The 15,407-nt window shown below is 39.7% G+C and overlaps 1 protein-coding gene across 7 annotated transcripts in view; it reads left to right on the top strand.

Moving 5' to 3' along the window:
- Window positions 1-9,139: 9,139 nt before the first annotated feature.
- LOC124043703 (probable ATP-dependent RNA helicase ddx6) overlaps window positions 9,140-15,407 on the top strand; it is a 47,808-nt gene continuing 41,540 nt past the window's right edge. For all 7 annotated transcript variants that reach the window (XR_006840374.1, XR_006840373.1, XM_046362571.1 and 4 more), the window contains exons 1-5: window positions 9,140-9,293; window positions 10,373-11,357; window positions 13,907-13,970; window positions 14,087-14,191; window positions 14,585-14,714. Coding sequence is in view for 5 of the 7 variants with exons in the window: in XM_046362571.1 (XP_046218527.1) it covers window positions 11,170-11,357; window positions 13,907-13,970; window positions 14,087-14,191; window positions 14,585-14,714 (487 nt within the window). In the remaining 2 variants the exon portion in view is untranslated. The remainder of the gene's footprint in view (window positions 9,294-10,372; window positions 11,358-13,906; window positions 13,971-14,086; window positions 14,192-14,584; window positions 14,715-15,407) is intronic.

The raw sequence follows: 15,407 nt of genomic DNA, 5'->3' as shown, positions 1-15,407 counted from the left end.
CTAGGTTTCATCAGACCGGAGAATCTTGTTTCTCATCGTCTGAGAGTCTTTAGGTGCCTTTTGGCAAACTCCAAGCAGGCTGTAATGTGCCTTTTACTAAGGAGTGGCTTCTGTTTGGCCACTGTACCATAAAGGCCTGATTTGGTGGAGTGCTGCAGAGATGGTTGGTACCCTTCCCCAGATCTGTGCCTGGACACAATTATGTCTCGGAGCTCTACGTACCATGGCTCATGGCTTGATTTTTGCTCTGACATGCACTGTCATCTGTGTGACCTTATGTATACAAGTATGTGCCTTTCCAAATCATGTCGTTTCAATTGTATTTACCCCAAGTGGACTCCAAGTTGTAGAAACATCTTGATGTGTTCTGACTTCTAAATATGAAATATTCTTATTCATGTCACTGAGGGAGAGGTGAATGTAGAGCGTTTACTTTCTGTCAGAATATATTGTTAGACATCGGGGATCCTATGGAAGGACAATGTCCACAGTCTGGTACAAGTCAACAGGACGGTGGGGAGGAGTGAGGAATTTGGGCTGAGGTCAGATGAAGTGAGGAAGAACAGATATCACAAAAATTATGTCTTGCAAGGGCCTCCTGAGTGGCGCAGTGGTCTAGGGCAGGATCTCTAGCTGTGGCACTACAGATCTGTGGCACTACAGATCCTAGTTCGAATCAAGGCTCTGTCGCAGCCGGCCGGTGCACAATTGTCCCAGCGCCGTCTGGGTTTGGGGAGGTTTTTGCCGGCAGGGATGTTCCTGTCCCATCACGCACTAGCGACTCCTGTGGCGGGCCGGGTGCAATGAATGCTGACACAATCGCCAGGTGTATGGTGTTTCCTCTGACACATTGGTGCTTCTGGGTTAAGCGGGCGTTGTGTCAAGAAGCAGTGCAGCTTGGCTGGGTTGTGTTTCGGGGGACGCACGGCTCTCGACCTTCGCATCTCCCGAGTCCATACAGGAGTTGCAGCGATGGGACAGGACTATAATTATGTTAATGGAATTTATATGTTTAAATGAATTAGAATATTCCACCCTGAACCATATGATTGTATGAAATTGATTAGAATCATGAGATTATTATAATGATGTGAGGTTTTAGTCTGTAGAATTATATATCTGTGAGTGTAGTTTTTAGTTAGAATTAGGGTATAACAATATATCTGTACAATATGTCTATTATAGTATCTTAAAAACAGACTCTGAGCAAGATTCGTTGCAGACCTTGGCTGGGGGCCACAGAGTACTTCCCAGGGTCTCCCTATCTTGAGGGAGGACGGGGAGTGATTCTCACGGACTCCCCTAATCATTGTCGGCTGGGTAGCAGGACCTAATATAGGATACCTAATGTTTGTGTGTGAAAGTATGTGCGTAAGAAGCCAGTATAAAATGGTTTTGTACAAAAGACCAGCGCTCTCATGAATAAACCTTTTTGACTATTTTAGCTGGGCCTCTGTCTCTTTCATTTCAACCCGTACCTTACAAATTCTGGGTTGCAGACTGAGTAGTATAATTGAATTGGGATATGAACCTTGAGAACATAATTCTCGTAACAAACTACCAATTGGATACCACAAAATTGGGGAGGAAAGGGGGGGGGGGGATAAAGCAACTGGTGTGTTGGCTGTTCATAGATGTAAGGTGGAGACACCAACATAGAAGGAAGGGTTAAATACTTGTGCTTGTGTGAATATGTCTTGGTCTTATGCAGCTGTGTGACCCAGGGGGTTAATAAACTTGGTTTGAGCTTTACTAATCGTCCGTGAGTTTGTATTCTTTATTTAGAACCTACCAATTGGCGCTGCAAACTTCAGAGTCCGAATCAGTGAAACAGGAGCCTGCACCAGAAATAAGGTAGTTCCTACACCTGTTACCAGTCATTATTTAGTACTTAACAATCTCAAGAATGATCAATGGAAACAGGATGCACCTGAGCTCAATTTCAAGTCTCATAGCAAAGGGTCTGAATATTTATGTAAATAAGGTATTTCTGTTATGTATAAATTAGAATTTCTAAAAACCTGTTTTCGCTTTGTCATGGGGTATTGTGTGTAGATTGCTGAGGAACTTGTTTTATTTAATCCATTTTAGAATAAGGCTGTAATGTAACAAAATGTTTAAAAGGTCAATGGGTCTGAATACTTCCGAAGTCACTGTAGGTACTGTGTGTGTGTGTGTGTGTGTGTGTGTGTGTGTGGTGAAGCTTGTTTATGTATTTACAAGATAGAATTACGGTGATGTTGACCAGCAGCGGATGAGTGTGGAAATGACTTGGTTGAACATGGACATGTTTTTGTTTGGGTTACTGTTTTGAACAAATATGTATTTAAGGCTAGATGTCAAATGTACTTACAGAACACAAAAATGATTATCTATTACCTTTCATGACTGACAAACTTTGGAACACCAGTCATCTTTTTTGGCTTGGGGATGCCTAATACAGACAGAAGCATGTCTGTTCTATGAAATATATTCTCAAATGTATTCTAAAATATTTGATTTTCTCTGTTACTCTGTGTGCACTGAACTGACATGCATGAGTATTGATGACACTCCGATGTTCAGATGAAGGGAATGAAGTAGTCTATAATGCGCACCACACAGTGCTCAAATCTGTGTGTAGCCTACTGTAGCTGCTGGGAAAATGTATCCAAAGCGTATATTTTATCACTCTGGATGTAACTTTTCAGTGCTATTTTTGTATTGTTATTTGTATTGTTATTAATGAAACAAAACCAAACAACCCCATAGTAGAAAAGTTGACCGATTTTACCTAGTCAGCTTGTGTGTTCATTCTCGAGGCTCATTGAAATTGCTAGAGCCATAGGAGGGACAGATGTATTCTGACAAGCAGTCAGTGCACAACAATGTTTAATGCAATTGCAGGAAAACTTTTGAAAGCCGTTTTGGCCTTTGTTAAAAGAAAGAGGGGATCCCAGTTTTACATTACTACCACGTTCATAGTCCAATGGGGTAAATGCAGTTAGCCACTACACTTCATCAATTGGTCTACAGGTGATAATTCTTATTGCCGATAGCACATCTGATAATACAGATAGGCTGGTACAATGTTAAAATATATTTTCTACCTTTTTTACCAAAATGTTATTAGACCCATTTCTGGAGGTTTTATCAAATGCAGACAGATACTTGGTTCGTTCAACATAGTTAATTTTACAGACAAAAAAACCCATTTGAAAAATGGCAGTGAAAACATATGCACAATTTTTAAAAATATAATAACCATCAAGTAAAGTAAACTTGAATCATGCGATGATATGGTATGTGGTGCTCCCACTGCGACTCGGGAAACCATACAGTTTATTAGGCTACAGATTAAATAAAATAGGAACTTCACAGAGTGGTGAAAATGCACAGTGATCTTGATGCTCCTTTCCATTAAATATCGAGGGTCTTATTCTGGTGACATGATGATCAGTGCTTGACTGCCTTTTTTAAGAAATACATATATTCTTGCTCTTATCCATAATAATAATCTCATCATGTAGACTAGCCTACCTGCACAGTATCTGCCAGCTGTTGGCTAGTGCACACGTGCCAAGAATAGAGTAGGCACTGTTGTGTCTTTATCATTAACTGAAGACTTCCTAGTTTTTATCAAAGATTCTCTGTAATTATTACGCGATTAGACTGATTAATCATGTAACCGTAATTACTAGGCAGTCGGGGCACCAAGGAAAAAATATTACGATTATAAAGTTATCATTTCCTTAAAATAACTTTTCAGATATTTCATCTGATCAATTAGTCTTCGAATGAATGAATTATTTACTTTACCTCACGTTAATCTCATTCCAAACGTCGTAAATTGTTGGTTATCTGCACGAACCCAGTCTTTACTATGAGTCATCCATACATCAATTGTCTTAAATAATTTATTTATTACTAAGTCATTCACAGAAATGCATAAACAAACAAACAACCAAGGTAAATGTGGTTACATGAAATGGTAGGAGAATGTTCCCTAGTGGGCTAAACCGGCATGGCGACTTGTTAGACAAAAGGGGAAGTGGGGGTCGACTAAGAAGTCACTACAAAGTGATAATTATAACAATTGACATGCTAATCCTTTGCACATGAACACTCACTCATTCAGGAACAATTGCAATCAATATATATATTTACGCTCAGTGTGTCGTCTTGATCGCTGGTGAAAAGTTCATTTATTTTGTAGAATTGTCCGTCTCTCTCTCTCTCTCTCTCTCTCTCTCTCTCTCGGTTGTGGTTAGAGGGGATTGTTCAGAGTGACATTCGTTATAGGACGGCTGTTTCGTCGGTTGTTGTTCTTTGCGTTCAATGATACCGAATTCCTAGCTGCAGACTAGTAATTAATATCAAAGACTTGTTCGTATTCTGTCAGTATCAATAGTCTAAGAGTTTAACCACGTGGTATGGTTAAAATATTCAGCAATGGTCTACAACCTTTGTCCTCCTAATGGAGAAAAACATGGTCTGCAACCTTTAGCCATCTCGTAATTGAGGTAATGTCTGTCTGCTGATCGAAAACCAGAGTGGGGGTTTTATTCGGAAGGGTCGAAGAGTGCTGTCCCAGGATGTCTGACCCTAACTGGGCTCAGGGGCGTCCTCTGATTTAGTTCAAATCAAAAGGGAATTGTATTTTTCTTCATTAAACAGTCCAAAATCATATTATACAAACCGTATCATACTCACTCATTCATCTTATACAACAATTAGATGTAAACCTCATATCTGAGGCTATTATATAAACAGCGTTATGGTAATGTGGCCACACCGTCTCCCATGAGCTTCCACAAGTTGTGACAAACGGACCAGTTCGTAGCTGGATTCTTCACCGATCTTTTATACTTTCTCCGGAACATGACATTTGTTCGTACCTCAAGTTCTGGAAGGAAGGTGGAAGGATTTATTTTGTTCTCCATGAAAATCTACTCTCTCTATACTGTGTGTCCATGAGGAGATTCTCAGGAATTTACAACGTCTCTCTGACCACAGCAACCTAGTTGAAGGAGGAAAGGGGGAGGCAGGGAGAGGGGATGGGCTTGCTATACCCAAAGAGGCCAAAGTCATGACAGCACATTTGCTATTTAACGCAACAGTGTTTGTGACAAGTGACAACTATAGGTAGAGTTAAATGCGATGGAAACACATTGAACTTTAGATTTTTATTTGGTACATGAAAACTTAGCGCACACAAAATGTACTTTTTTGCTTATGTCAACATGCACTGATTTTTATCCGAAACAAGTCTGTTTGTTGGAAATGCACCACTGGTGGACCACTGGTGCACCACTGTATATTTTCTTTATCTGGATGGAAGGAAACCTAGCTACTGTCAACATTGACACAGCTAACCATTTATTGAAGTTATGTATTTTTATCTGGATTGTAATAATAATTAATTTAAAGACATGCTCTGTTACTTTGGTGACTAAAAGTATTTTTTAAACCTCCAGCTTTGTGCTGGATGTGTCAATGTGTAGTTCATATATGCATAATCTGAGCATAATTACTGTTTTACCTTGATTAGCCACAAAATCCCTTGTTTGAAGGTGACTGTTTTCTTGAAGCTGTGCCTAGCCATTTTCCCTACATTTCCCCCAACGTGGGCGAGCTCCCTAGTAATTTGAGTTCTAACCAATGAGCTTCAGCCCCTCACATTTGAGTGACAGCTAGTGTCCTGTCCAGCATAGGTGGCTGGTGTCACCTTAATTAGGGAGGACGGGCTCACAGTAATGGCTGGAATGTTTAGAGGGTTCCATGCCCCCCAAAGGAAGTAAGCTAATTCAGTATGTAGACGGCCTCTTACTGTGTTCTGAAACTTTAAAAGCATGCGAAGTCGACACCAGAGCTCTGTTAATGTTCTTAGCTGAGAATGGCCACAAAGTCTCAAAATAGGGACCTTGGACATGTCACTTCTAATGGGAGACAGTTGAATGCTGAAAGAATTCAATTTATTTTGGCTATCCCATTGCATGTTACTAAGCAGCATATGTACACCCTTACTGGGAGAGCAGGGTACTGCATGGCATGGTTGGCCGAATATGCTCAAGTAGTACAACCACTTGCTGATCTCATCTACGGCCACAAGATGGTGGCGAATGACCTCATTAAGTGGACTAAATGTTGTATTTTGACTAGGTTGAAACAGATTCTTATCTCAAATCAAAACAGGTTATTTGTCACGTGCGCCGAATACAACAGGTATTACAGTGAAATGCTTACTTACCGGCTGTAACCAATAGTGCAAAAAAGGTGTTAGGGAGCAATAGGCAAGTAATGAAATAAAACAACAGTAAAAAGACAGGCTATATACAGTAGCGAGGCCACATACAGACACCGGTTAGTCAGGCTGATTGATGTAGTATGTATATGTAGATATGGTTAAAGTGACTATACATATATGATGAACAGAGAGAAGCAGTAGCGTAAAAGAGAGGGTGGTGGGACACGATGTAGATAGCCTGGTTAGCCAATGTGCGGGAGCACTGGTTGGTCGGCCCAATTGAGGTAGTATGTACATGAATGTATAGTTAAAGTGACTATGCATATATGATAAACAGAGATTAGCAGCAGCATAAAAAGAGGGGATGGAGGGAGGCACATAATGCAAATAGTCCGGGTAGGCATTTGATTACCCGTTCAGGATTATTATGGCTTTGGGGTAAAAACTGTTAAGCCTTTTTGTCCTAGACTTGGCACTCCGGTACCGCTTGCCATACGGAAGTAGAGAGATCAGTCTATGACTGCGGTGGCTGGGGTCTTTGACAATCTGTAGGGCCTTCCTCTGACACCGCCTGGTGTCGAGGTCCTGGATGGCAGGCAGCTTAGTCCCAGTGATGTACTGGGCCGTATGTACTACCCTCTGTAGTGCCTTGCGGTTTGAGGCCGATCAATTGCCGTACCAGCAGTGATGCAACCAGCCATGCTCTCGATGTTGCAGCTGTAGAACTTTTTGAGGATCTAGGGACCCATGACAAATCTTTTTAGTTTCCTGAGGGGGGAATAGGCTTTGTCGTGCCCTCTTCACGACTGTCTTGGTGTGTTTGGACCATTCTGGTTTGTTGTTGATGTGGACACCAAGAAACTTGAAGCATGCACCCCTGTGGAGCTCCAGTGTTGAGGATCAGCGTGGCAGATGTGTTGCTACCTACCTTCCAAAGAGCCTGTGGTTGTGGAGGTGGCGTATGATGGTGCCTTTTTTAATCTGGTGACCCCAAGACGCCACCAAGACCTGCAATTCTTTCACAGTGATTCTTGGGGATTTTGTTGCTTCTCTCACGATCCCCCTCCCTATCCTGGGGGGCAAAATGCATTTGCGTCTTCTACCTGTGAGGTTTTCAACTGTTCCATATCTTTTGAATTTTTTAATAATTGCCCCGACAGTGCTCAGTGGTATATTCAATCGTTTGTGGATCTTCTTGTAGCCATTACCAGATGTATGAAGGTGTACGACCATCTGTCCCTTTTGAACTGACAGTCTTTTATTTTCTTCATGGTGTTGGATGACAAAGGGATATTGCATGCGTGTTACCTAATTTTTATACCCTAGTAAAAAAGGAAGTGATGTAATGGCTCAATTTAGTTCCTTAACACTTAGATACACTTAAATAAGTGGAATTTTAAAGTGGCCTTTTATTGTTGGTAGCACAAGGTGCACATGTGTAATGATCATGCTGTTTAGTCAGCTTATTGATATGCCACAACTGTCAGGTGGATGGATTATCTTGACAAAGGAGAAATGCTCAGTAACAGGGATGTAAACACATTTGTGCACTAAATTTGAGCGAAATAAGCTTTTTGTGCTTATGGAATATTTCTGGTATCTTTTATTTCAGTTTATGAAACATTGGACAAAAACTTTACATGGTGTGTTTATATATTTTTTTCAGTGTTTATACACAATACTTCTAGCAATACTAACATATGACCAACCGCTCAAAACAGTAGTAGTTCGGCGGAAGCAGAATGCTGTGAACCTTTTACCTGGAAATCCTTTTATGATGTTGTGCAGGTTTTTATTTTTAGTATTTTTTTCATTTTTTATTTTTAATGTTATTATTAACAACATCCATACAGGAAGTACATGTGGGAACAATTATATGTGAATAATATACAATGGACAATCGGGGCTAGGGGCGGGACTAGGGGTTACAATATCACATTACACAAGGACCTTAATTAAGGGACATGCATTCATTATTCTAACAGCTTTTTTGTTAGTAGAGTATTTAATTGTTTTAAAATACAGTTCAATGTATTTTTGCAAGGTAAGAAAATGTGATTTTTTTTTTGTTTGTAAATTTACATTTGTGAATATGAAATTTGGCCAAAAGAATAATAAATGAATAAATTAATTAATTAATACATAAAAATGTTTCATCTTATTTCTATCGTAGGTAAAGAATCCAAGCAGTACATCTCTCCACAATAGTGTAAGATCTTCATAAATGTGTTCAATTATAAATCTACTGATGTCGTGCCAGTTTTCTTACATGAATACAATGCCAAAAAAAGATGCAACACTGTTTCTGGGTGGTCATTACAAAAGGAGCAATTTGAGTTGATGGTTTCCTTAAACTTCTTCATATAGTGAGTGGTTGGCAGGATAATATTTATGAATAATGATAAGGAAACTTCCTTAATTTTGTTATCAACTAGGTATGTGTGTGGCAACATCCAAACTTTTTTCCAACAGATATGATCAATAAATCCATTCCAATAAGGCATGACATAAGGTATAGATAGATACAACATCCTCCTGAAACAAGGTTCGTATTGCTCTGTTGTATGGACCAAAAGAGAAACAAATCTTTCCTACTGATGAGTCAACAGGGTCAACGGAAGGTAGGCGTATTCACGTTCCTGAATTTTTTAAAAGCAACACCTGAGGGAATGGCATCTAAAACTATTGCAAAATCTTTAGGTGTTACAGGGACCTTGTAAAGTCATAAGAATTCCTTATAACTGAGTAAAAGACCCTCTGCATTTACCAGTTGGCTCACCAATAGGATATTATTTCGGAACCAAACAGAAGTATTTTTATACAATATATCCCGAATATTCCATATATAATATCTGTGTGATGATGTTGTGTAGGTATCGTATTGCAATAGTAGATGGCAGCATCGTTTTGAAACGGCATGTGATTTCAATCGGAGAGGACGAAGAAGAATGCGACCATGTTGAATTAGCAAGAACAAACACAATAGAGACGGTTTATTTGGAGTGAATGTAATCTAACGGTAAAGTGATCTGCCGCAAAAAAAATGTGATATATAACAGAGGGAAAGGTGAGCGTTTCGGTATTTCATGTTCAATTTGCATTAGCTATAAATATTTAAAATGAGTCGACTTTCGCTAGGCAAGCTAGCTAATCCTGTCAGACATTGAAAACGACTGCTCGGTAGCCATCCAAGTTGACGAAACTGGCTAGATAGCAAGCTAGCTGGCTAATGGCAATTAACTATAACGTTAATCTGGCATATATAAATCATATATAACCACTTTCACCTGTGATGTAATGCTAGTTAAATTATTTACAGTACTGTTAAGTAGCTACGTTAGCCAACTTGCATGTTTTCGTCAAAGCTGGCGTGGCTAACGTAACGTCAGTAGCTAGCTAACGCTAGCTAGATGGCAAAGTTAACTGGCTAACTAAATATCTTCCTCTAAAGTTGGCAATATGAATGGCCTTTGTCGCACTAAATCAAATCGCGCCCGAAGCTAACTGTTACTGACTGGAACATTAGCTGACTTCCTATCTTTATTGGCCTAGAAGGGCACCCCTGTTGTTCGATCAGTTTTCTAGCTATAAAATTAGCTAACTTGCATTGAATGTCAGTGCTAGCATAGCTACTAACGTTATTTGGCTAGCTAGATAGGTCGCATTTAACTATTCATTTTCGTAGCTAACGTTATGCCAGTTACTTTTTTAAATTAAATTGTCCATACATTTGGACTTAACTTTCATTTAATTCAGATGCTTCTAATATCTTCAAAGTAATTAAAAACTTTGCACGTTATACCGTTTCGATGGGTCCCACATTCTGTTGACATTATAGCCTGAAGTTTCGCACGTCTATGATCTGGTCCCTAACTGTATGCGCTTGTAGTGTAGGCAAGTCTTTTGTCATCTGTGGTCATGCCCTACACGAGTTGACTGGAATACACTACAGACTGATCCACCAAGCTAACACTATACCTTGTGCCTGCCAGCCAAATACGTATTTTATATTATGTAGTTGGGGACTTTGAACAAAATGTTTGGGCATCTATTCTACATTGTATTAAGTTTTAAAGCAAAATCTAGGGCTTGGCCTATATAGTGTTCATCCTGACTACTAAATCAATTGTTCCTTCTTCCTGTCAGGTGACACAGGCTTGAGCTGAATACCGCCTGACTCGCACACAAAGCTACACACTTTGACAGAAGACCTGTGGTGTCAACAAGAGAGGAGGGAGACCTAGCTGAAACAAACAGGACAGACAGAGGGGATTGTAAAGCTGTTTTGCAATTTGGACTACAATTACCCTTTATTTGATTTTCAACATCAGGAAACTACTTTCACATGTGGTTGGACATGTGTATATACACACAGAGTGGAAAACAAATATTGAACAATAAGGACCATATTATTTTGGATAAATATTTGTACAAAGGTTTGAAAAACCATTTACAAGGACATCGATGTTGCGCAATTCAAAGGGACTCAACGCAAAGCAAGGAAATGTTTAATCAAAGAAAGAGATTTAACTTTTGAACAAAGATTATATTACTGATACTATTCCCTCGGTTCAAATTGTCTTAGCAGTTCTATTGCAGGACTTAAACTCCTTGATACTTGTTTACATACCATTTTTAAAATATTGTGTGCAGGTATAAAATATTTATGCATTTGAATGCATATAGCTCTTCATTTGGAAGAGCTCTTGTGTTAAGACTTTTCATACGTCAGTAAATTCTGTAGGGGACTAAACTGCACGTGTGTGTATATGAAAGAACTACAAATATACTTATGTTGTAAAAGCTTTGGACTAAAAATAATGGAGAATATTGTTGAATGCTTTTTTTAGACATCTACTTTCAAAGTGGCTTTTTAAGAAAAGGAAGAAAACGCTAAGGGAGGGTAAGACGTAAATCTTTGAGAGTAAAAACAAAGGAAAGACATGGCATCCGCAAGAACGGAGAACCTTGGCCCTATCGGCATGGGACTGAACAAGCAGAATGGGCAGCTTAGGGGGGTGCCTAAACCGGCCTCTCCTCAATCAGGACCCCTCGTCCTGGGCTCTCTGTTAAGCAAGGCTGTAGGTGCACCCCAGAAAGCAGGTGCTTCCCTGGAGGGAACTGGCATTAGGTACACATTTCTCTTACACACCTGTTTCACCCCAATTGTGTGCTGTTAGTATAGTATAGTTTACTTTCATACCAAGTGATTACCCAGTAGTTTTTTTTTTTTTTTTTTTTTACATCAGCAGTGAGTGTGTTCAGGTGTTTTCTTAATACCCTCTTAGAAGACCTGCATGGTTCTGGTACTGGTTCCGACCAACATTTTCACTAATAAATCGCTCTGTGGATACCATGGCTCAAAATGGCTTGCTTTGAGCAATAGCCTTGGTACCCACGGACACTGTAGTTTTCTGAGTCTGTGTGATGCAGGATGTGACATCTGAAACCACTTGAAGCTGGGATGTCTCTTCTACCATTTCATTCGCTCTTCTGATTGTCCAACTTCTGGTTGAACCCTACATCACACATGCCTGCAGTCATTATGTCGTAGTGCAGCAGGAGTGAGTGGTTTCATCACGGTAGCACATTCAGAGATCGATTTGTAGCCATTCATGTAAATTTCAGATTTTAGAGCTCTGAGGTCTTCACAGCGATGGGGGCAGACATTCTGATCAAGAGGGACCTTTAGAAAATATGCACATCTATATATTCTCCACTAAACATACAAATATGTATTTTAGTTAGGTCCATAAGCATTTGGACAGTGACACTGCATAATTTTGGCTTTGTACGCCGCCACAATGGTTTTGAAAGGAAACAATCAACATGTGCTTTAAGTGTAGACTTCGTTTTTAATTGAAGGGTTTTGTCAATTATTGTATGAACCGTGTAGAAATTACTTAATTTTTTTATATACATACATAGCCCCCCAATTTTAGGGGCTCAAAAGTAATTGGACAAACGAACAATCATAAATTAAATTGTGAGTTTTAATACTTGGTTGCAAATCCTTTGTATTCAATGATTGCCTGAAGTCTGGAACCCATAGACATTACTAGATTCTGGGTTTCTTCCCTGGTGATGCTCTGCCAGGCCTTTACTGCAGCTGTCTTCAGTTCCTGCTTGTTCTTGGGGCGTTTTGCCTTCAAGTGAAATGTATGCTAAATTGGATTCAGGTGATTGACTTGGCCATTACAGAACATAATACTTCTTTGCCTTAAAGTATTGGGTTGCTTTCGCAGAATGCCTCGGGTCATTGTCCATCTGCACTGTGAAGCGCCGTCCAATGAGTTATGAAGCATTTGGCTGAATCTGAGCAGATAACATAGCCCTGAACACTTCAGAATTCATCCTGCTGCTTTGTCAGCAGTCACGTCAATAAATACAAGGGAACCAATTCCATTGGCAGTCATACATGCCCACGCCATAACACTACCTCCATCATGCATCACAGATGAGGTGGTATGCTTCAGATCATGGGCAGTACCTTCCCTTCTCTATACTCTTCTCTTCCCATTATTCTGGTACAAATTGATCTTTGTCCATAGGATGATGTTCCAGAAATGTACATGTATTTATTTTATTTTTTAAATGTTTTTTGGCAAACTCTAATCTGCTATTCCTTTTTTTGAGGCTTACCAATGGTTTACATCATTTGGTAAACCTTCTGTATTTACTCTGGTGAAGTCTTCTCTTGATTGTTAACTGACACAGTTACGCCTGCCTCCTGGAGGGTGTTCTTGATCTGGCCAACTGTTGTGAAGGGTTTTTTCTTCACCAGGGAAATAATTATTCTGTCATCCACCACTGTTTTCTGTGATCTTCCAGATCTTTTGGTGTTCCTGGGCTCACCAGTGCGTTCTTTCTTTTTAAGAATGTACCAAATAGTTGACTTGGCCACGCTTAATGTTTTTGCTGTCTCTCTGATGGGTTTGTTTTGATTTCACCCTAATGATGGCTTGCGTCACTGGCAGTGATGACTCTTTGGACTTCATATTGAGGGTAAACGGCAACAGATTGCAGATGCCATACTTGAAATCAACTCGAGACTTTTTTTTTTATCTGCTTACTTGTAAATGAACTAATGAGGAAATACACACCTGGCCATGGAACAGCTGAGCAGCCAATTGTCCAATTACTTTTGGTCCCTTAAGGGGACAACCACATATAAAAGTGCTATAATTCCTACACTTTTCACCCGATTTTGGATGTAAGTACCCTCAAATTAAATCTGAAAGTCTGCACTTTCAACTCATATTCATTATTTAATTTCAACTCCAATATGCCGTGGTAGACAGCTAAATAATAGTAGCTTGGTCAATGTCCAAATATTTATGGACCCGACTGTATAAGGAAGGTTAAATCTTATAGATGCTGGTTTTATAATTTGATAATACTATATTTAGAAACATGTCATTTCAAGCCTTATTAATACAGTTTTGAATAGGAAATACATAACATATTTCATTTCTATCATATTTGTAATTTAGCTTGTGTCCTCAAGTGACAACTTTTTTTTTACCTGAAAGGTGGGATTGTAACCTTTTGAGCATGCAACATTGCTAGTTATTGTTTAGCCCTCTCATGAGGGCCCACATTTTTTGGGATTACATAGATGACATTTTCAGTTGCATTTAACTGGTTAATTGCACTCTTCTCATTGGTGCCCTTCATCAGATTTGGAGATGACTGGAAAAAGAGCCTACAGCTCCCTCCCAAAGACACTAGAGTCAGAACCTCTGTAAGTCATGGTACAATGCAGCATGCTTTGTTTCACAAACTCACAGGATTTTCCCAGTGTAATTTGAATCAAATCTGGTACTTCTGATGTCTAACCTCTTCTTTGCTGTGTCCCAGGATGTAACATCCACTAAGGGAAATGAGTTTGAGGACTACTGTCTGAAACGGGAGCTCCTGATGGGCATTTTTGAGATGGGCTGGGAGAAGCCCTCCCCTATCCAGGTACGACACTCACTGGAGAGCTTCTCTGCCCACCGATCACCTTTGAAACTGGGGGATTCCCTTGCTGTAAATTGGCTCCTGTTTCTGATGCCTATACAGCTACTTTAATGTGATGCGCCTGAACTTTTGTATCATTTCAGCCAATAGTTTTGAGTGGTGCTCACGAGCCATAACAGGTCCCCGTTTTTGTGTACTACATCATCCATTTCATATGATATGTTAAGAATTTGTTGAGTTTAAGATTCTGGACTTTAAAGTCTTTAAAGTTCTGCATAACTGAAGTCTTGACTTTTGGTAGTTTGTCATAGTGATAATGTTACATAATGTTGTTTTTTTGTTACTTATTTTTTTTTTGTGCTACAATATGTTAAACCAGAGTTTGTCACCTTTCAGGAGGAGAGCATTCCCATAGCCTTGTCAGGACGAGACATCCTGGCCCGAGCCAAGAATGGAACAGGGAAGAGTGGGGCCTACCTCATCCCCATGCTGGAGAGAATAGACCTGAAGAAGGCTTATATACAGGGTGAGATGAGGCGCTTCACATTATTCTTTCCCTCCTTTTTTTTACTCTACTTATCTCTACTACTCACGGCTCCAGGCTAACATTTTCCCCTGGTACTTAGTGCTGTGGCGATCATAAAGACAACCGGTCTCACAGTAATGGACTGTTAATTAACAAACACATTTACCATCTCCTGGCCTCCGCATACAAAAGCTGCTGATGCGCGCCTTATGTTTTAAAAAGTAATACAAAAGTAATATTTGATATACACCATCACAATACATCCATTATTTTAGGCGGGTCTAAAGAAACATGATATAAAGAAAATGTATTTCAGAAGAACAGAATGAGTTGGCCTACTGTATGTTATCTGGCTATGCACCATGCCATAGGCCAGGGATGGGCAACTTTTGTAGACCTGTGGACCAATTTCACAGAACAGCATGAATTTAGTTATAAAATTGCAACATTTTTTTCTCTACCACATGGCAAAATGTGTAGAATTGCAGCGAACTTGCTTTAAAACGGCAACATTTATTCTAATTGCTGGAAATGTATTTTATATACGGATGTGGGCACGCAGACCCATGAGCAACTGCGGCCCCTCAGTTCCATTTTCTTTTTGTGACCCCCAATCGAAGTTGCCCATTTCTGCAATATGCTTGTTCATTAAGCAGACAAGATACAGTGTGCTTAAGGCCTGTGCCATTGTTT

This window comes from Oncorhynchus gorbuscha, linkage group LG09 (assembly GCF_021184085.1).
Source record: "Oncorhynchus gorbuscha isolate QuinsamMale2020 ecotype Even-year linkage group LG09, OgorEven_v1.0, whole genome shotgun sequence".
In the NCBI taxonomy this organism is placed as follows: Eukaryota; Metazoa; Chordata; class Actinopteri; order Salmoniformes; family Salmonidae; genus Oncorhynchus; species Oncorhynchus gorbuscha.
The sequence above is the reverse complement of the archived record's forward strand: the minus strand, read 5'-3'. Positions and strand labels throughout refer to the sequence as shown.